At 34.3% G+C, this 22,022-nt stretch overlaps 3 protein-coding genes across 4 annotated transcripts in view; 2 read left to right on the forward strand and 1 right to left on the reverse strand.

Annotated features, from left to right (window-relative positions):
- The first annotated feature begins 3,534 nt into the window (after window positions 1-3,534).
- On the forward strand, window positions 3,535-5,863 carry LOC129942312 (6-pyruvoyl tetrahydrobiopterin synthase). Its single transcript, XM_056051183.1, has 5 exons — window positions 3,535-3,675; window positions 3,886-3,965; window positions 4,035-4,114; window positions 5,044-5,189; window positions 5,256-5,863. Exons 2-5 carry the CDS (start codon window positions 3,901-3,903, stop codon window positions 5,463-5,465), a joined length of 501 nt encoding a protein of 166 aa, XP_055907158.1. The 5' UTR covers window positions 3,535-3,675; window positions 3,886-3,900; the 3' UTR covers window positions 5,466-5,863.
- A 2,923-nt stretch (window positions 5,864-8,786) lies between these two features.
- LOC129940829 (6-pyruvoyl tetrahydrobiopterin synthase-like) lies at window positions 8,787-18,876 on the forward strand. Of its 2 annotated transcripts, XM_056049328.1 has the most exons (5): window positions 8,787-8,852; window positions 8,995-9,066; window positions 9,151-9,230; window positions 18,214-18,359; window positions 18,437-18,876. In XM_056049328.1, the coding sequence occupies exons 2-5, from the start codon at window positions 9,002-9,004 to the stop codon at window positions 18,653-18,655; spliced, it is 510 nt and encodes a 169-aa protein (XP_055905303.1). In that variant the 5' UTR covers window positions 8,787-8,852; window positions 8,995-9,001; the 3' UTR covers window positions 18,656-18,876. The 2 variants fall into 2 exon arrangements, with proteins under 2 accessions (XP_055905303.1, XP_055905302.1); XM_056049327.1 differs by lacking the exon at window positions 8,787-8,852 and having other exon boundaries at window positions 8,872-9,066.
- A 1,545-nt stretch (window positions 18,877-20,421) lies between these two features.
- The window catches only part of LOC129940263 (alkaline ceramidase), a 31,738-nt gene continuing 30,137 nt past the window's right edge, over window positions 20,422-22,022 (reverse strand). Inside the window, exon 4 of the mRNA XM_056048546.1 lies at window positions 20,422-21,906. Within this exon, the coding sequence (XP_055904521.1) occupies window positions 21,588-21,906 (319 nt within the window). The 3' untranslated portion in view covers window positions 20,422-21,587. The remainder of the gene's footprint in view (window positions 21,907-22,022) is intronic.

The following is a 22,022-nucleotide window of genomic DNA, read 5'->3' on the forward strand; positions in this document are numbered from 1 at the left end:
TTTTAAATAAAGACACCAAATCCGTTACAAGCAACAGCAGCAACAACACCAGAAACAACCACAGCCTAACAAAGAAAAAATACCAGCAATAAGGACACATTAGGTTGACATACAGGACATTAAACAGGTATGTAAGTCGGCCACTAAGGGCAAGTTTCTGATCAAAATTTTTAACGAAAAAGAAAAGAATTATTCGGTCCAGTGCTTCTCACTGGCCGAATACAAGCTAGTGAAAGAGCTGTTAAAAGAGGCAACAGCTGAGTTCTTCAGCTACACTCCTTAAAGTGAGAAGTTTAAGACTGTCCTTCTGAAGGGCATAAGTTCCTGCCCGGAACCGAAGGAGCTTTTAGCTGAGCTCCGCCAAAAAGCCAGTGACGAGCTCGATTTTATCGGGGTCAAGCCTTCCACTACGGTGAAGTCCAGACGAGGGGGTTATAGGCTGCCAATGTTCCTCGTAACATTATGGCCCCAAAGCAGTTTTGATAGTGTGAAGAGAATCGAATCTTTCGACAATCAAGCTGTACGCTGGGAGACATTAAAAAGGCACGACGACATTCTACAATGTACGAAGTGCCAGAGGTTTGGCCATGCCAATGCCAACTGCAATATGCAGTTGCGTTGTGTCAGGTGCGGGGAAACCCACAAAGAAGGAGAGTGCAAGCTGGGGAATGAGCGGGTTGAGGATTTGACCCTGCTTAAGAGTGTCCTTTGTGGAAACCAAGGGCACCCGGCTAGTTATAGGGGTTGCCCTAAGGTCCAAGTAATTAAGTAAAAACAGGCCAGCCAAAAAGCCGAAAGAAGTCGAACAGTTCGACAGGCTCCAACACAAAAATTCGTGAACCCCAAATTTTCCTACGCCCAAATGGTGTCAGCGAATGGGAACACGAGACAGGCTCCACCAACGGTTGCCCCAAAGGCCCCTGTGCCTAAGGCACCAGAGATGCAGCCTGACATTGTAGCCTTGTTGTTGAGCATTCAAGGTCAACTAACAAGGGAAGCGGATGTATATGATTGCGGCTTATGCGGCTGGAGCTCCGCATGTTACTTACTTTGCTTCAGAACTCGAGATTCTTTTTAGGGAACTGAAACTGAGCTTGGAAGAAAAGTATTTCATCTTGGCCGGTGATTTGAACGCAAAACATGAAGATTGGGGAAATTAACATAATAATCCCAGAGGTTACCATCTTTTTAATTTGATGAATCTTTACAGCGTTGAATATGGCGTCGACCTGCTGGCTACTGAAAAGCCATCGTATCCAAGAAGCGGCTCCTTTCTGGATCTTTTGCTGTACGACACCAGACTGACAGTAACTGACAAAGTGGGTAATCATCCTCGAAACTGCTTACAGACAGTCGAGTACGACAGTGATCACTGCGGACTGGCTGCTGTAATGCAGATTCCGAATGAACGCGTCTAGTTGGAGGAATGCAATGCAACGCATTCTTACAATTACAGTAAGATGCGTTGGCCTCGTTTCACCAACGACCTAGCGAGAGAATTTCGTTCAAGTGACATAGCCCCACCAAGCAACAGAAACCTAACAAATACAGAAATTGACCAACATTTACAACAGATGGGCGAAACAATAAAACGAACGATGCAGCGGACAATACCAAAGTACAAACAACGGGACCACTACGTAGGCACAAGAGTGGCAAGACTCAAAAACTTCTACAGACGACTTACAGACCCACACAACTTGGAGGTTAGGACACTGAAGTCGTGAATAAAAAAAGTCAATCTGTTGATTAAGGAGAACTACAGGCTATCAATTAACAAGTACTGGGACCGCAAGATCCGGTCAGTTAATTCGAGTGACTCTAGTATGTTCCCCAAAATCAACAAGATATTCAGGAAAAAAACGATAATGACCTTCCGTGTCTTAAACTCCAAAGAACTGAAAAGAACAGAGACGTAATCATTACAGCGCAAATAGATCCAAAGGAAGCCATCTTTGACGATGACTTTTACATAATTGAAGATCCGAAGGAAAAAGTGGAGGCGGTGGTGGCAGACACAATTCTATGGTGTGTCTATGATCTTCACTATAATCTTTACTTCTTTTTTTATATGAATTTTCTATTACGCAGAAGTGAATGTCTTCTAAAATCTCAGAATATAAACAAAATGGCTGCGTTCAATTTCGTGTTGAATATGGTATCTTGGATAGGTGGATTCTGTTGAACGAGTTGGATAGCTGTATTGAGATAGATGTCAAAAAATAAAAACAACTTTCAGCTGTTCACAAAAAGCAGAGAACTATTTAAGCTTCGAAGTCAAAATTGTTGTAAGATAAAACATTTAATGGATGATTCAACTGATTCGTCAGACGATGATGAATTGACAGGTGCGTAACAATCTAATCTATGTTAAATTTCCTCTTAGCTCAGTTGGAATTCTATACGATAATTAATTTACTTGCGGAATCTACGGTTTTAAACGATTTACGTTTAAAAGAAAGCTATCCTAACAGAAACGACGATTATTATGAAGTGACAAATGACAATGCCTCATTTCTGAATGAAGTTGCTTTCCGATAAGATGTTGAGTTGGTTTGTTCACAGTAGATAAAGTTTTAGCTTAATAGTGGGACCAACGCAAGAACTTTTGTTGCATGATATATCCGTTTGCTTATCCAACGCTTCTTTGAAAACCATTTAAGCGGCACCATCAACTAGAATAACCAATCAAATGTGAACAAACTCGTCTTGATATCTATAATGAATTGCTCATTAATTATTTCAAATTATTAGGATCTCTTACACAAAGTGCAGCAAAATAAAAGAACTTTTGACTTGGAGTTTTTGGATCTTGAGTAAACAAGAATGTTTCTTATCATGAGGTTTATCAACTTCAGAATGCTGGACACTAGACTGGAGGCAAATTGGTCATATACAAATCGAGAACGAAATAAGTCAATTTTAAAGTTTAAACAAATAAATCATAATTACCTTCTTAAATTCGGAGGCTAGCTTCTTCATCGTTTATTAGTACAGAACATCCTCAAATACAACTTCAACTAAAAAGCTGAAATCAATTTTCAAGTTTCTTGAATTTCAACCCCAGAAATTCTTGGATACCTTTGGATTCTTTTTTTGACATCTCAGCTGTTTTTGATCAGCAGTGATCTTACACGTAAAATACTAACAAAAAGGTATCCGGATACACTATCTGTCTGAGATTGAACGCAGCCAATTTATCGCTTTCATGATTCGATTTCTTAAGAAATCTCTATTCCACAATTCAAAAAAGATGAAAAGAAACAAAAATAACAATATAATTACTAAGTGAGAATGAATAATGAATTGTATTTACATATATTTCATTCTCCTCCCTTGTCAATCCGTCTGAGAATGTTCTCAGAAATCTTAGAAATATTTTTTTAAATTGTTTGATGGGGCTCCAAGTGGTAAAAATAAATTTAAAAAAAAATGTAGCACCCTGTGCAAATGCAAAAAGCTGTTCTTCTGTATTTATCTGACAACTGTTGCATGTCGCCATCTATGAGTCGAACACATAAACAATGAATTCAAAAGTTCCATCCGTCAAAAATAACTAAACTCACAAAAAGAAAAACAAATAAAATCAACAAGCTCTCTCTAAATAGTCGCCACATAAAAATTTGCACTTATCTCGACAGCATTTCATTTAACTTTAATTGTTTCTATTAAAAAGTAAGTTTTTTTTTCACTGAAAATAATTTAATATTTATAGAGTATCAATTACATACAAATTCAAGTGGATTCATATTAAATTTTAACCTGTGTGTCTTTATTGTAATATATCCCCCTTTCCCTCATGAATTAAATTAAATACCAACAAATAAATTAATTGGATTGTGTAGAAAAGAATGTTAATCAAAATAAATTTATTCAAATTGACAGCACAGCATCAGCACAATGTCCCAACCGGTTGCATTTTTAACTCGTAAAGAAATATTCAGTGCTTGTCATCGTTTGAACAGGTGATTCCCAAAACATTAAATTTGTGATTCCTTTGTATTAATTACTTTTTTGTTTCTTTCACTATTTAGTAATCAACTAACTGCAGAAGAAAATCTAGAAATCTATGGAAAATGCAATAATCCCAATGGCCATGGACACAATTACATTGGTAAGCGATCTATAAATCCCATCCTATCCTTGAGATGACTTCGAGTCTTTGTTACAAGTCTAAAGTTTCATTTTGTGTATTTCTATCTAATTTGAGGTCAACTAGGCCACCACAAAGGCATAGTAGTTCTTAGCTTTTTATTAAACCACAACCACAATTATTAATACAAATATTTCACAATTGTATTATCATAAATCAATGTGATCTGTTTTTATTGCATTCATTAATCCAAGCCAAGAAAAGATGATAAGCTTGTCACAAATTATATACTAATGTTATTACTAACCGAAGAGTGTTGATGACTATTGCTCCAGCTCCCATCAACCATACGCAATAATAAGATAATGTGATTCTCGTTAACATTAAATACTGATGGTCTTTTTGTAGCGTCGTCGTCGTGTTCGTCGAGTCAGAACTCAGAAGATCTGGCTCGTCTGTAGAAGTTTATTATGCCGCTTCTTGGTGATAAGAGATGATGAGAGGAGTCCAGCACTAAAATTTGATGTTCATCGAGGGGTTAAGGTTGAAAATGTTAATAGCTTTGGTTTGTTAATTTGAACATACGCGGAAGATCGACTATAGTTGGCTCTCGGTAATCCGGTATTCGATTAAATGAAGGCCAAATTGAGAAGGAATATTTTTTGCAATGGAAATAAAATTATTAACTGCAGTTCAGTGTTTTTGTTTGGACCTAAACGGATACGCCAAATAAACTGGTTTAAAAGGTTCAAACCTATTCCAAGAAAGTGTCTGAAGAATTCCATACAAATTGGACAGATTAGTGAGCGATAACATAGGTTCTCCCATATTTTAAACATAGAAACAATTCAATTTAGTTGATAGATTTCAAGTGAACAGAATTTATAATCCAATTAATATTAATTCAACCCAATTTATTAATATTCATATCTCTTTCTTTCTTTTTCTAGTGGAAGTTACTGTTCGAGGTCCCATTGATGCTCGTACTGGAATGGTTATGAATATAACTGATCTCAAATTTGCAATGGATGATGTTATTTTCAAACACTTAGACCACAAGAATCTCGATAAAGATGTTGAATTCTTCGAAAATATTGTAATATTTTATTTTAACCACCAACAAATAACCTTTATTTACTTTTTGTTTGCATTTTTCTTCTAGCCAAGTACAACGGAAAATGTAGCAGTATATATTTGGGATAATCTACGTCAGAAACTTAAGAAACCAGAACTGTTGTATGAAGTTAAAATCTACGAAACTGACAAGAACTCTGTAATCTATCGTGGACCATATTTCCAAAATTACATATTTGCCAATGGAAAACGCGATCAAAAAGATTCCTGTGCTAATATATCATCTGACTCGGACTAAATTGAATCTTACTTACATCACCTGACATTCCTTGAGATTTTATGAAACAACACAAAACCTGACTCACCCAACGAATTTCATGAAAAATAAATATAGAAAAAGAATAAAATTGTATAATTATAAATTTTGTAATTAAGTGACTGATGTTATTTTGGAATTTATTTTCGGACTGATAAATTGAATCTTTATACTTTTTATGGTGTGCAGTTTTATCATAACAGGGACCAATAAGATGAAAATATTTTAATGTTAGCTAAACGTACAAAATTACCTGCATTTTGAAATGTTTTTAAAGACGTATATATTCTAATGGATGTTTAAAGTGTATTGATAATACCTACATATAATTATTTTGATGAATTAGTTGTTGTTATTTGCAATAAATTATGCAACCTACATATGATAACATTTCCAGACCTATTAAACGGGTATCCAGAAAGGAAGAGTTGGACTATGATAATTTTTAAGCATAAAATAAAAATGTTATTCTTACACTCCGATTCGAAAAATGAGTATCTAGTTTTATCAACTAAACGAGCACAAAAGTCACAGTTGAACCTTTTTTTATAACGAATCGCGATTTTATCACACGCGAATTATTGTATTCGATCGAAATAAACATTATTTTAAGGCGAGAAAACGTTAATTTATATTTTTAATTAATTTTAAAAGTTTCACAGAAATCACACAATGAAAATGGTTTACTACTACTCGTTTTTTTCAGTGATGCCAGATGTACACTTTTTTTGAAATGTTTTTTTTTTTTTTAACAGTAATTGAATTGGGCAGTTTATATTTCTAATATTACTATCAATCTCTAAAAAGTTAAAACATAAACTATCCAATTATTGACGAAAGCGATTACGCGTTTTCCTTTGACAGTTAAGGCTCTGCTATTGGGTGGCAATGTGCAAGCTCAGACCACATAAATTAAATTAAAGGCAGGGCAATTTTCTAGTGTCTGATTGGCGGTCAAAAATTGCCTGCAATTAAGTCACTTTATTGAGAAGTTGACTGGAATGTTAGTCAAGATCACTCACCCTTAGTATTGTGTCAAAATGAAAGCTGATCATGTTTTTTCATTTAACTGAAAGCTGAACTTTATTATTTTGTAATTTATTAATTCTCTGTAAAATTTCATTCAATGATTTGTTGGAAAGGGTTCATTGTGAAATTGGAAAAGGGGTTAATATTATTACTTCCTCCTATGTATGTGTAAACGTACACAATCTAAAACTTCGATTGGGTCGGTTTAGAGCTTTCTAGTCGTATTTTCTTCCTCCCGATTACCAATCATTATTATAACAAAATGACAGGTCCATTGAATTTGTATTCTTGAGGTGCATTAAGCAAAAGAATGAATGAATTTGACAGTTACGACACCTACACAATCATAAAAAAGAACGCATCAATTTCAATCCTGTACCTTTGGTAAGAAAAAAATTGATTAAAGATTTCTCAAAGGAAATCCCCCTAATTAATTTTTGTCTACCAGTTAATGACCAAGCAAACATATATTAAGACGTCTCATTTCTAATTTTAACTGAATGTATTCTGGATAAATAATTTTCTCGGACAGGAATGTGAAGAAGATGTAAGGCAGTTCTTAGGTTAGGTTAGGTTAGGTTATAGTGGCTGTCCAAGATGAAACGGACACACTTAGGCCAGTTTAATGGCCCATTGTGATACCACATGAATCTTGAGGCTTCCTCATAAGCTCAATGGAACCAGTTAGAGTCCTTTATGAAACGTGAGAGGCTGATTATACCGATATGATTTAGATCGTTAAAGAAGAATTCTCCTAAGTAATTCTTGCGTTTTCGAGCTAGAGCAGGGCATGTGCAGAGAAGATGAAGAACCGTTTCTTCTTGTTCCTCCTCCATACAGCTTCTGCAAAAGTCATTTGAGAATACGCCTAGTCTCGTGGCGTGCTTTCCTATTAGACAGTGTCCGGTTATGACACCTATTATCGAGCTTATATGCGACCTGCTTAGAGAGAGCAAGCACCTTGAACGTTTTAAATCCAGTGTTGGCCAGAGGTTTTTTGTGGCTTGACACGTGGTGATGTTGGTCCACCTGGTGTCTGCCCTCCTCACAACGTCTTGCATTAGCAGCAGTTTACATGTAGCGATTGGTATGCCAGTACTTGCCAAACGTGGTAGGATGGGCTGTACTGTACCGTTCCTGGCGGTAACTGCCTTACAGTTACCTGGAATGTCTCTATGGCCCGGCACCTAGCAAAGGTGAATATTAAACTGTTGCGCCATCTCCATTAGAGATGATCGACAGTTATGGACTGTTATAGAGTTTGTAGAGACAGAGTCCAGAGATTTGATAGCGGCCTGGCTGTCAGAGAAAATACGAATATCAGATGTTGATACCACGTTTTCTCTGAGCCAAGACAAGAATTCTTTTATCGCCAAAAGTTCCGCCTGGAATACGCTACAATGATTGGGAAGGCGGAATGAGAGACTTAATTTCAGTCGTTCAGAGTACACACCACCACCAACCCCTTCTTTGGTTTTTGAGCCATCTGTGTAAAAGTGGATTGACTCATCCTCCAAGAATGTCCTATCCTCCCAAAAAGATCTGGTAGGTATAGAAATCTGTAAAAAGCCGTTCTTACTTTTATGGGATTTTCCATGGGTAAAATAAATGAAAATATTTTTTTTTCTAGATCTATATTTGTATTCCATGGGGCAAAATAAATTGATTTATTTTTGATTTAAAATATTTATTATCTGTGGTTACAGTAAATTTGTTAATTTATAAACCGACACAACAAGTAACATTGAAAAAAGCTATTTTCAAAATTCAATGACAACGTTACTTGTGGACAGCCTGTCATTCAAATTATGTTAAGGGGTTTTGAAAATGAATGTACCAGCATATAAAAATAATTTGATTATTTGTGATAGAATCTTAAAAACTTGAAATGCTTTGCATTTTTGAACAAGGTGGTGCAGTAGTTGTAGCTCCCGCAGTTATCAAAGTCAAAAGTAGGAAATTCTTTATACAGCTAAAAAGTTTAAATGGGAAGCTCTTCTCCCAAAGCTATTGTTAAAGTTTATTCTATTCAAACTGTAGTCACAGTTTCGAATTTATATATTTCAGTTTTGGCAGCATTGCAGATACCCTTAGAAGTTCTACGGTATAACACTTATTTCAGTGGTATTTCTTAAATCTATCTTCCGGAAGATGGCGTTAAGTGTATTTAATCTTTTAAATTTCTTAAAAACCGTTACATTATCTATTCACACCGATAATACATCTCAATCGTAATCGACAATTTTTCTGCAGCCATTTAAAACAAGCACATTTCGCATCTTTGATTCATAAATAAATTTACATTAAACTCGAGAGCACTAATTATTATTTTGATAAGAAGTACGAAAAATTAGTAACCTATTTTTATTATTTATTATTTCAATTATATTAAAAGTTGCGTTCCAAGTGAATTTAAATCAGTTGTGAAATAGTTAAAGCCATTAGCTAATCGTTTTGAAAATTTTGAATTTATTTTTCACAGAATCATAATGTACACCTCAATTGCATTTTTAACTCGTAGAGAAACGTTCAGTGCTTGTCATCGTTTAAATAGGTAATTCAAATCGGTTTCCGATAACTTTTTTATTTCGGCCTGAAAATTATTGTTTACTATGTGAGAGCTTTATATCTTTTTTAGTCAATACTTGACTGCTGAAGAAAATCGAGAAACTTATGGAAAATGTAATAATAAGAATGGTCATGGTCACAATTATATCGGTAAGTCATTCAATCATATCCTAAAATTTTTATTTGGCTTTAACGTGATAACTTGCTTAGATTTTAAACTTTGACAATGACATTAGGATCGCGTGTGGAATAGCTCTGTTTCCTTCAATATATCCTCTATACAGATATAAACACCATGTGTTCCGAAACGTGATACTCTAAATGTTTCTAGGGGTCTAAAATGTCACCACGAGTTTTAAAAAAGAAAATGACAATAATTAATGACAATTATTTAAGTTAGAATACATACTGTTCTTTTTTTGTATTATACAAATTAATTAAAAAATAAAGTGGTCTCAAGGATGACAGGATTTGAACTCTCATGGCCGAACGAGCCAATATATGTTGCCCTCATTATCAATGTTTTCATGTTGATACACTGCTTCTGTCTTGACAGTAGTTGTCAATAAATGCGATCTAAACAATTAAGGCTACCGCTTGACGAAAATTATTGCAGCGGTTCCTTTTCATGTATAATCTTATTAATATTTTTGTTTACAGACAAAAATGACATTTAATAAGTCATCATAATAATCATAATCATTTTCAGCTTGTTATGCATACATACATTATGTACCATGAACTTTTTTACTTCAAGCTAAAGTCGGCAACACGTTTCGTGATTTGACATGCTTTGCTTTTTATCAGTTATGATTCAGAGAGAGAAGTTGTGCTGATAAAGGACTTTTTAACAAATTGAGGTATACCCCTTTTGTTCTTCTTATGTCAAATTTGTGACTTATAGATTATAAATGTCAGAATATTATGCTAAATTGTTGACAGTTGTAGTTATGGTTATGGCCTTTGTTAAGTTTTTTTATTATAAGGATTCTAGGTATTTTCGTTTTGTTCTTCCTCAACCAGAGAAATGGTTAAATTTGCAAGTTTTGGCATTAAAAAGATAACACACCTAAACAATCATTCGCCTTGAATTCCTATTCAATGAATTTCACAATTTTGTTTAATATTTTATTATTTTTTCCTTTTATCATAAAAAATAATAAATCAAATTAATTTTCTAATCAATGAGGAATCAGGTTATATTTCGGTCCATATGTCAAAGAGATGATTTTTTATTATAGCCACGCACCAACGGTTATCATCAATTAATTAATTGCTACCTACAGTATAATATGTCTATTTTGGTGACATTAGCCAAACTTACTAGAGATTATCAAATTAATTATAATTATTTTATAACAAATGAACGAGTGATAATGATTTTTGTCTACATTTAGAGATAATTGTAATGTTTAACTCTTTGGGTGGTCTTATAGTTAATTTTAAAATAAATGGTTATGAGTGTCAACGAATTAAGATTAAGCTGTAATAGATGTCAAATCTCAAGGAAATTACAGACATTTTCTCATTTGTCAAGAATTGTGATCAAATATGTCAAAGATCAAGTAAAAACTGGTTTCACTTAGTCAAATATAATTAAAAAGAAAGTAGAATTAAGACCACTTAATTGATGGTGGAGACGTCACTTTCAAAAAGTAATCAGCTCAATCATGCCGTTTGTCATCGAGTACTCTAAAAATGTAAATATCTAGAAGTTTGTTAATGTATTTTGTTTGGTTTTAACTGCCTATTCAACTTTATATGAAACAAACAAACTGGAACTGTCAAAAAATAAACATTCAATTGTGAATAGCATATAACAGTATCAAAATTTAACTAAGAAAATTGAAATTGAATTGAATTGAACAGACCAGACATTACCATAAATTCACGGTTTTGCCGTAGGTATATCTCCATTTTTGTTTAGAATCGTTGAGTAATGTAAACAACACCTTAAATAGATTTTATTCATATTTATTCATCATTATTGACATTTTGCTGCCAATAACTGATAATGTCAAGTTTTGTTTTGGAATGAATATATATATTTAAATAACTTTATGAAAATGATATGTCATATGTTGTTATGTTATATGCAATTAATGTTAACGGGATTGATAAAAGAAAAAGGACAGACACTTTCAGTGTATAATGTTTGATAGTGACGTTTAATCACTTCATCTCGTTCTCCCTTATTTTGTGTTTCAATTTCAAAATGTCTGTCACTCTTTTCTGTCTCATTTTAGCTATAAAGTTAGACTGAAAGGAAATGATAAAACGTCAAAAAAACGTCACCTTAAAAAACCTCAAATGTCAACTTCGTCATTGTCCTTATCAAAAAGCTTCTTTTGATTAATTTATGGCGTATAAGTATAAGTTTTAAAATGCTTCTGACTACGACTTCTACTTGACGTCTTTTGCATTCGGATGTCAAGAGCATTACAACGCTCCCACGAACAACTTTTATAAAAGTTAGTTCCTATCAAGTATCTTTTGATCATCTTAATAATTTGAAACTTACTTTGGAGGATAACCTCACTTGGAAAGTTTTAAAAAAGCTTACAAATTTCTAAAGTGAAAGTGCTCGGATTTGGTGCTTGTAAGTAATCAAAAGGTGTCTTAAGTTTGTGTTGTGTTTAAATGTTGAATACGGTAACAATTCAATGATGTAAACTGAGCTTTGAGTTTTCACGCTGTGAATAGTGCTTGGCATATAACACTTTTGTAACTTTAATACCATTAAACAGTTTTTGTGTGTTATGAGCGTCTTGTACCTAAGTCTATAGTGATAAATGCAAATAGCAATTAATAATAGAATTTCTCTGTTGGTAAGTGTCTCTTGCAAGGAATTTAAAAGGAAATGAATGAGGCATCATGGGGCTTTATGCCCTATATGAACTTTAAGTTAATAAAATTTGATTATTTTTTCAACAAATTAATATTTCACAGAAATTAACTAACCTTAAGCTGACCTTTTTCTCATTTTGATGGTTTTATATGCAGGAAGACTCTTATCTGTTTTCTTTTGTTAACTTTTTATTATTATTTTGAAGTTTATGGATGATTATTTTTAGTTTTATAGTCTTGTTATTTTCGGAATTGTTTTTGAACTTTTGTGAATAGAAAATAAAGGGCAAGTTTAGGATGGAAAATCCATCACCATTAAACATGACAAAAGCGTAAAGCCCCCGAAATACACGTGCATACTCTCCAACATTAATAACACTCGTAGTTCTGTCAAGAGGGATTTAGAGAAAATATGTTTCTGTGGGGAATTTATATTTTTTAAGAACCAGTGTACTAAAAAGTAAATACAAACGTGCAATCTATTAAAGTCTTGAATTCAAGGTTTTATTTTAAGATGAAGTGATTTAGGTCAATTTTAATTTGCAAAACCCGTCTGAACTTTGCACACAACTTAACAGACAACAAAATCACAAAATGGTTTAATTTAAAAGAAAAAAAATATCTTTGATTTTTATAGGAAAGCGAAACGATTTTGTAATGACTTATGTACAAGTATGAACAACGATTATCTGTGATATTTTTCTATCATATTACTTTTTATTGAAATTGATATGACTTTGGAAACATAGAAAGATACAGAATTTAAAGTAAAGGAACAGAACTTTTCTGTTTTAGTTCAATTTTATGTAAACTTCAGAGGCATTGTTTTGCTAACATTGACGACACGAGCAAGAAGTCCTTTAGTAGTCTACGTATTGGGTAACTCGCTATTATGTCCATACTTACTTACTTAAGGTGGCGCTACAGTCCTGTGTGAACTAGGGCCTCACCCAACAAACTTCTCCATCTAGCTCGGTCCCTAGCTAGATGTCTCCAGTTTCGCGCTCCAAGTTGGGTGAGGTCACCTTCCACTTGTGCGCGCCACCTGATCCGCGGTCTTCCTCTACTGCGCTGTCCTGTGGGTGCAGATTCGAAGACTATCCGGGCCGGAGCATTGGTTTCCATGCGCTCTACGTGACCCAGCCATCTTAGTCGTTGGACTTTTACTCTTCTTGCTAAGTCTACGTCGCTGTACAGCCCGTACAGTTCGTCGTTCCATCTTCTCATCCACTCCCCTTCGATGCATACGGGACCGTAGATCACACGAAGAACTTTTCTCTCGAAGCGGCCCAAGGTGCTTTCATCCGCTTTTGTCATGGTCCATGCTTCTGCACCGTATAGCAGGAAAGAAACAGCGGTTAGCAAGAGTTATTCTGCGTTTGATCTCAGCGCTGGTGTTGTTTTCTGCGTTTACAGCGGAGCCTAGGTAGACGAAGTCCTTGACTACCTCAAAGTTACGTCTGTCGATTGTGACTTTTTGACCAAAACGTTCGGTGTTGTATGTCCTTTCTAGACGACAGCATGTTCTTTTTTTTGCCCTCATTAACCGTTAAACCCATTTTTGCCGCCTCTGCCTCAATACTCACAAAAGCCCCATTGACATCACGCTGAGTTCTTCCGATTATGTCAATGTCATCAGCATATGCCAGTAATTGGACAGACTTTTGAAAGATAGTGCCTCTAGTGTTGACGTGTGAGCTCTGCACTATTCTTTCAAGCACGATGTTAAAAAAATCGCATGACAGCGCATCACCTTGTCTAAAACCTTTTTTGACATCAAAAGGTTCTGTTAAGTTGTTTCCAACCTTTATGGAGCAGCGTGAATTCTCCATGGTCATCCTGCACAAACGGACGAGTTTGGCAGAGATGCCAAAACTAGACATGGCTCTATACAGCTCGTCCCTGTAGATGCTGTCATATGTAGGGATGCCAGTCGTCCCGCTACGCGCGGGACTGTCCCGGAAAACCGTCTTTGTCCCGCGGCAAAGTTTTGTCCCGCCAAGAAGATAAATGTCCCGGAAATCCCGCGAAATAACCCTTAATTCTTTCTTGGTCAATACTTTTCTTTTTAAGTGCGTGCAACATGTTCGAGAAAGCAATTATATTATCCAGTTTATGTGTTCGAAATATAACAGCATTTTCAGCTGATAACGCAAATGTAAATTTTGGTAAAAATCAATCCGTTTTAACGAAATTAAAACAAAAAATAGTTTTATTATTCCAATGGGATGTAATTGTCATATTTTGAATAACACTTTATAGAATGCTCTGCCCATGTTAAGATTCGATATACCGAATCCATTAATACAATTTTTTATAATGAATTAAGTTCAAGCACTAAAAACGTTTCCGAACTTAAAGAGTTTATGGAAGGGTACAATGATGAATAGTCCGAGCTTTTGAGACACATCCTTCTCGTTGGTTGTCATTAGTTCCTGCAGTCGACAGGCTTCTTAAACATTACAGTTCAGTTAAATGTTATTTTCTTTTACACAAAAAAGTTCGACCGTATTAAAAGAAGTTTTTTGAATTCGAAACAGCCGAAGCTTTTTACCATTTATATCCAATGTCGGTTTAATTTTTAATAATGCAATAATAGATCTTGAGAGCGAAGACACATCTTTTGTTAACTTATATGAGATAATGAATGATATAAGAAATTTACTAAAAAAAGAACGAAAACATACGTTTGAATTTAGTTATAATATTAAATGTTTGTCAGGCTTACGTTTTAAAAACAAACCCGATTTTGATAATTGCCTACAAATTGTTGATTGCTTTAAACTGAAAAATATAGACGTTGTTTTATTTTTCAAGAATTCTTAAGCCTCGAAAATGTTTATGAAAAAGAATATGATAATGATGTTAAAATTTTTGATTTTGTTTTTTCCTTTGCGGGAAGAAAGAATTAAAATATTAATGTCTGTGTAGAAGCAGAACTTATGATAGCAAAATTTCGATATGTTTTGTTAAGAATTTAAAGAATTCTGTTTAAGGAAATACGGCTTTTAAACGAAATAATTAAAAAAAATTGTTTTATTTTACAGTTTAAACTTACTGTTTCTTTTTTCTGATGAATGCTAAGCTTTATTTATTTATTTAATTACAATAAGGAATAAATCAACACATATTTTTTAACTAAAAAACAATTTTTTTTTCATTCACTGAAATATTTGTTTGTCCCGCGCAGACATTTTTCAAATCTGGCATCCCTAGTCATATGCGGCCTTGAAATCGATGAAAAGATGGTGGGTGTCGATTTGGTGCTCTTGAGTTTTTTCCAGGATCTGCCGTAATGTGAATATTTGATCAACTGTAGACTTTCCTGGTCTAAAACCACACTGATAAGGACCTATCAGGTTGTTGACGATGGGCTTTAGACGTTCAAATATTATGGCAGAGAAGATTTTATAGGCGATGTTAAGTAGACTTATTCCTCTATAGTTGGTGCAGTTTAGAGGGTCTCCTTTTTTCAGGATCGGGCAAACAATACTGAGGTTCCATTCATCGGGCATGTTTTCTTCCGACCATATCTTACAGATAAGTTGGTGCATGCTCCTAACCAACTTATCTCCAGCTGCTTTAAAGAGCTCGGCATTCAAGCCATCTGCTCCAGCGGCTTTATTAGACTTCAACTTAGATATGGTAATCTTTACTTCGTCTAAGTCGGGAGGACGGGATTGTTGGCTTTCGTCTTCTATATTGAATGGATCATCCTGCCTGACAGCGGAATTCAGTTCTTCGTCGCCGTTATACAGTCTGCAGAAGTGGTCCTTCCATATCCTCAGCATTGACTGCGGTTCCACTATGATGTTTCCACTTTCGTCTTTGCAGCCTTCGGTTCTAGGTTTATGTACCTGTGAATTTCGTTTCACCTGCTTATAAAACTTTCGAACCTAATTCCTGCTTTTATACCTCTCAACATCTTCGACCGCACGCTTCTCATACCCTCTCTTTTTCCTTCTGAGAAGTCGGTATTCCTCGCCTCTTCTGCTCATAGAGCTCACGAGCAGCTCTCATCCTTTTATGCAGCGCCGCTTTGCGTGCCTGTTGTTTGGCTGCATTTGCCTGCCGACATTCCTCATCAAACCAGGGGTTCCTTGTTGGTGGCTGTTTGAAACCCAGCACATCAGAGGCGGCTTCTCTGATTGCATCTTGGCAATGTTGCCACTGGTTTTCGATACATTGTGTTGGCGGCAGAGTACTTCGAGAGAGGTTACTTGTAACTCGGTCGGAAAAGGATTTGGCGATCTCTGGCGATTGTAGCCGTTCGACGTTGTATCTTCTCCCAGCACCTCCCTGTTTTGCCTTGGGTCTGCAAATCCGAAGTGCTACCTTGGCTACAACGAGGTAGTGGTCCGATTCGATGTTAGCTCCTCAGAAAGTTCGTACATCCATAATGCTGGAAGCGTGTCTGGCGTCGATCGCAATATGGTCAATCTGGTTGACGGTAGATTGATGTGGAGAAGTCCAAGTTCCTTTGTGGATGTTGAGGTGTGGAAAACGTGTACTGGCTACCATGACGTTTCGCCCCGCAGCAAAATCTATGAGCCTGAATCCATTGTCGGAAGTGTTGTCGTGCAGGCTGTTCTTCCCGATTATTCCACCAAAGATGTCTTCCCTTCCTAGCTTGGCATTAAAATCGCCCAGGACTATTTTAATATCGTAGCTAGGGCACTGCTCATATGTTTTGTCTAAGAGCTCGAAGAACATATTGTTGTCGTCTTTCTCTTCTGTGGGGGCGTGCGCGCATATCAGGCTAATGTTGCCGAATTTAGCCTTGATGCGTATGGTCATGAGGCGCTCATTGATGCACCTATAGCTCAAGACTTCTTGTCTAAGTCTGGCTCCAATGACGAATCCGCATCCAAATAAGCGCTGTTGGTTTTCGTGGTAGCAGTCACCATAGTAAATATCGCAGTTTTTCATCCTCTTTTTGCCCGGCCCATCCCATCGTATTTCCTGGATGGCGGTGATATCTGCTTTATATCGTTCTAGGGCCTCCGCTAATTCTTCGGCCGCACGTGGTCTGTTAAGGGAGATAACATTCCACGTGCATATCCGAAGTTCGTTGTCCTTTATTCGTTTGCTTTGGTTGTCAACAGTAAATCCGTCCGTATCCGAAGCTTGTTGGTGCTTCGCAACTTTGAAAGCTTTTACGTGGCCAGGAAGTCACCCCGACGCACAACTCCCAACCTGGAGGGCCAGATCCTAAGTATAACTCCAAGGATTGGGAGCCGGATAGAACCGCTCCTTACAGGCCTGGGCTCCGAATAAGTCGAAGAAGCCCTATAAGGTGTTCACTAAGTAGTTCAACCTTACTGGAACTGTAGACGCTACCGTTGATTCCATCTCGGGAATTCCTCCGCTGCCGTCTGGATAAGGAGAGGTGCCTTAGTGGAAACACCTCTCCCCACCTCTCTCGTTTGCTTCCCCCAACAACTTTCCACTGGGGTTGGAACCCAATCTCCAGTTGAGGTACTAGGCACCCGATGTTCAGCACGTGGAGGTGAGAGTAGGAGTTGATAGACAGAGGTTGGTTTAAAGAAAAACCTGTGGACGCTTGTGTCCTCTTGAATGCACATGTCTACCATTTGAACATCGCTATTATGTCCATGCATATTTTTAATAATAGCTCACCTAGGAAGCCGTTAAATTTTATTTTTTTTACCAACATATAGAAACGTATATAATCAATTTTTTCAAAATTTGGATGGTTTTGGATTTCTTTTTTGAAAGCCCAGCTGCTATTTTACACGTAGAACAACAATAGAAAAAAGTTATCCGGATACCTTTCTCCACCTGAGATTGAACACAATTAATGGGTGCGTTCAGTCCCGTGTTGGATATGCTATAATGGATATCTAAATTGAGATATCTGATATAGATTTCGAGGCACAAAATTATTGTAGACAGAGTTTTCAATGGCAATGACTACCAAAAAGGGTTACATTTTAAAATAAGTTTTCAGGCTCAATGACCTGTTCTGTCAAAAACCAGCCCGGATACCTTTACATCCTTTTTTTGACCTCGCAGTTGGTTGAGAACACTGACAAAAAGGAATGCGGATACTCTATTTGTCTGAAATTAAACGCAACCATTGATTTTTTAACATCTCATGTGAAATGTCACATAGAACTTAAACAACAGATGTCATACATATCTTAAATTTTTTGAATCAAGGACGTTTTCGAAATAAGTCATTGACAAACCAACTATTTATGTATATAAGAAATTTTATGAGTAAAATATCATCCTAATTTTAATGTTTATTTTTTTCATTTAGTTAAAGTAACTGTTCGCGGTCCTATTGATCCTCGCACTGGAATGGTTATGAATATCAATGATCTCAAAGGAGCTATGAATGCTGTCATTACAAAAACTTTAGATCACAAGAATCTGGACATCGATGTTGACTACTTTGAAAAAATCGTAAGATTGAGTTTTTTATTTACATAAAAGTAAGATAAAACATCTTATTAAAAAAAAAAACTTTTTTTTTATTTTAGCCCAGTTCAATGGAAAATATTTCAGTCTATATTTGGGATAAACTTAGTATAAATCTAAAGAATCCAGAACTTTTGTATGAAATTGAAATCCATGAAACTGAGAAGAACTCGGTTGTCTATCGTGGACCATATTTACAAAATGGTGCGTACACTAACGGAAATGGACACAGATGTAGAATAATTTCCAGAAATGGCAATTTAACCTCTGAGTCGGAGTAAATTATTTTATTAATTTTTCTTCAAGTGGAAGAAGTTATTTTTTGAAGTTTGTAACATTAGCATTAACATCATCTTATTATCTCTATGAACAATAAGATGAAAATATATTATAACATACCTGAATGTAGATTAATATTACCAAATTATTATAAATTATGCTGACCTGAAAAGTTAAATAGATGTGTTTCAATTATTTTTAAGTAATTTCTTAAAGTTTTAATAAGAAGTCCTTATATTACTTAGTTATAACTCACTGTAAATAAATATATGTACATGAATTTGTGCCTATCCATAAACTCCAATTTTGTTTTTTGTGTAGATTGAGAAGTTTTTTATTATTTTTGTGTGAATCACCGGTTTTGTTATATAAAAACAATGGTAAATGCTAAACATAAATGTAGGAATGGTTGAGAGTTGTATGTCACTAGGTCTTAGTTCTCAACAGACTGTTGCGGCACCTAATGTATGTACTTATTCACTTATAATTGTTGTGACAGTTGTCATAGAAAATGCAACTTTAAGTGACAGTCAATTACAAACTGCCAAATTCAGGGTGATGAACATTTGTACAAAAAAGTTCAATTTATCAAGATGGGAATCTTTCGTGATTTTCACCCTCCAAAACCCGTTTGTTTACATTGTAGTATTTGATATTTTGACACTTTTTGAATGAATAGATGCTTGAAAACCAACAGGTGCGGTGAATTAGTTTTATATTTACAGTCCAATCTTTTTGCAGTCCTTGTATTTTGCTGTTTTCAGATTTTTGGGTTTACTTTTTTCGATAAAAATATTTTTTAAACTATGTTTCAAACTTTACTTTTCTACTCATTACGTTCATAAAAAAGCAATATATAATTGCTTAACATTGTTTTATTATTTTAAATTCATTTAGTTACAATAATTACCACGAACTTCTGCAAATGTCAGAACTGACCTCGAATTCTTGTATCAAAGATCAAAAAATCATCAAATTAGTGCCGCGAGCTCAATTTATTGAATTCAACTTATTTTTCCTTAATGAACAATCTATCAATTTTTCCCATGAAAAAATGCAGCAATTTAAGGGAAATGACTATAAATTTGTTTTGATTACAAAGAGGAAGTCTGTTTTTTTGTTTTTTTATAAGGCACTAAAAAATCATAGGTCAACTTTATTAAATTAAATATATGTACATTTACAATTTTTATTTAAACCATGTCAGCACTGTTTTCCAACGCAGCCATGAAAATTTCAATTTCAAGCAATTTGATTGATCTGAGGATTAAATACGAGAATGTGTTTGAAATTTGCATCATTTTACTCACACTTTCTCACATTTAGTACTACAATAGCCTACATGGTCAACCGAAATGTCAGTCTGAGATTCCCATCTTGTTAAATTGAGTATTTTTGCATTTGTAACTGGAAATTCAGATATATATACATATGTATGTATTTAGGTAAACTATTTTTATATTCCTACAATTGCAATGTTTCTGTAAACATTTGACATTTAAATTAATTATCAATTAAAGACAAACAATTTAAAAAAATGAATGTATTCAACCCCAAAAGCCATTTGAATGCATTCAAATATTTAAAATTTGACTTGACAGGCTTTTATTTATTTATATTTACTTTAATGTACTCGACTACTTTCGACAGAATTTAATCATATTTAAAAATTGTAGCCCCCGAGTTTTTTTCATTATTCAAGACTTACAAATCATTTGTAAGAAATGACATGCAAATTATATTTTTAGAAAAAATAAACACCTTTAAGTTTTCGATTCTTAGACTTGGTTTATATATTTCAGTAGAATTCGTAAACATATTTCACCTAACGACTAAAATACTAATTTATTAAAAACATAACCGGTTAATAGTCTTCTGATTAAAATAGACATAAAGTAAGATTAGTCATACATGAACTACATAATTCTCCTTTAAACAAAAGAATTGTTTATATTTTTTAATGAAACTTAAACTAAACAATAGCTTAATTTACAAACAAAATTACAAAACAGTTAAACCTCATAATGTTTTTACATATATAAAATATAATAATAAAAAATGTATGATGATACTTTGGTTAAATAATTGTTATTCTTAAAGTGTACATTTTTTAAATTTAATCACGAGCACTACCGATGGCGTGTTTTTAAGAATTTATTATTTTCATCTTGTCAATTTTCAAAACAAGATAACTTCCCATGGGAAGTTAAAAATTAATGTAAACTTATGATTTGTGCATTAGAGCAGTTTATATTGATGTTTGCTGTTCAACTTGACATTATATAAAAATGTCATCATTCATTGCTTACTATTTTGACAGATAAAGTGACAATAGTTCATAGCTTGTGGAAAACTCAAAATAAAGATTTAAACAAAAGGCATGTATAAATAAAAAAAACTTAAATTTCTATAAGATAGGATATGTTTATGAATATAATAACAATTGAGTAACAGAATAATTGTATTTTTAAATGTTTCTGTCACATAATCTATAATATATATACGAGAGTAATAATATACATTATTACTCTCGTCTAAATAATAAAGCATTTTTCTTATGTTTTTCTTTAATAATATTTTTTGGAAGCGTTCATAATTTTCTTTCATCGTCTTTTAGTATTAAATAACATTTGTGTATATTTAAACTTAAAACTAGGTTACTTTTAATTTTGTTTCTTTTAAAATTAATGTTAAGCTCTCAAAAGAGTGTCTTTTCTTCGACTGAATTTTATTATTATGTGCAATTTTGGTTTAAAAGTGTTAAAATTCTTTTTGTTTAGCTTGTTTAAAAGAAAAACTTTTCTCACTCAATAAATAAACAATACAATATTTTAACTTTATACTTTGGTTTTTTTATTTTAACTACTGTATGTATTTATTTTGGTCTATTAAGTTTTTACCTACTTCTATTTTTGTTTACATTGTTTTGAGCTTTTATATGGCACTCTTTTGATCTGGACTAAGATTTTTAAACGATATAAATGGTATTCCAAGTTCAAATTCATTTTTAGGCCAGTACCTTAGGACTGGCTGTCGTTGTGGTAATTCTGTATCTACGTAGAAATATGCGTACAACACAAGTACAGTGTAGGAGGCTATAAATATAAAGACATGCCACAGGCCATGGAGGTAGGGAAAATTAATGGCTGACCAAGCATCACAGAACATTCGATCGTTGACCCAACAGAAGACTGCTATTAACCAAACGGCACACGAACGGAGACCAAGTCGATAGACTCGTTGATCGCGAACTCTGAAAAAAAAAACAATTAATCTTATTAGGTATGTATTTAAATTGAAAAGGAGTGTAAATGACTAAGATTTTTATTATAAGTAAAAATAATGATTAAACTTACCAAATATAACAAA

Source organism: Eupeodes corollae, chromosome 1 (assembly GCF_945859685.1).
Source record: "Eupeodes corollae chromosome 1, idEupCoro1.1, whole genome shotgun sequence".
In the NCBI taxonomy this organism is placed as follows: Eukaryota; Metazoa; Arthropoda; class Insecta; order Diptera; family Syrphidae; genus Eupeodes; species Eupeodes corollae.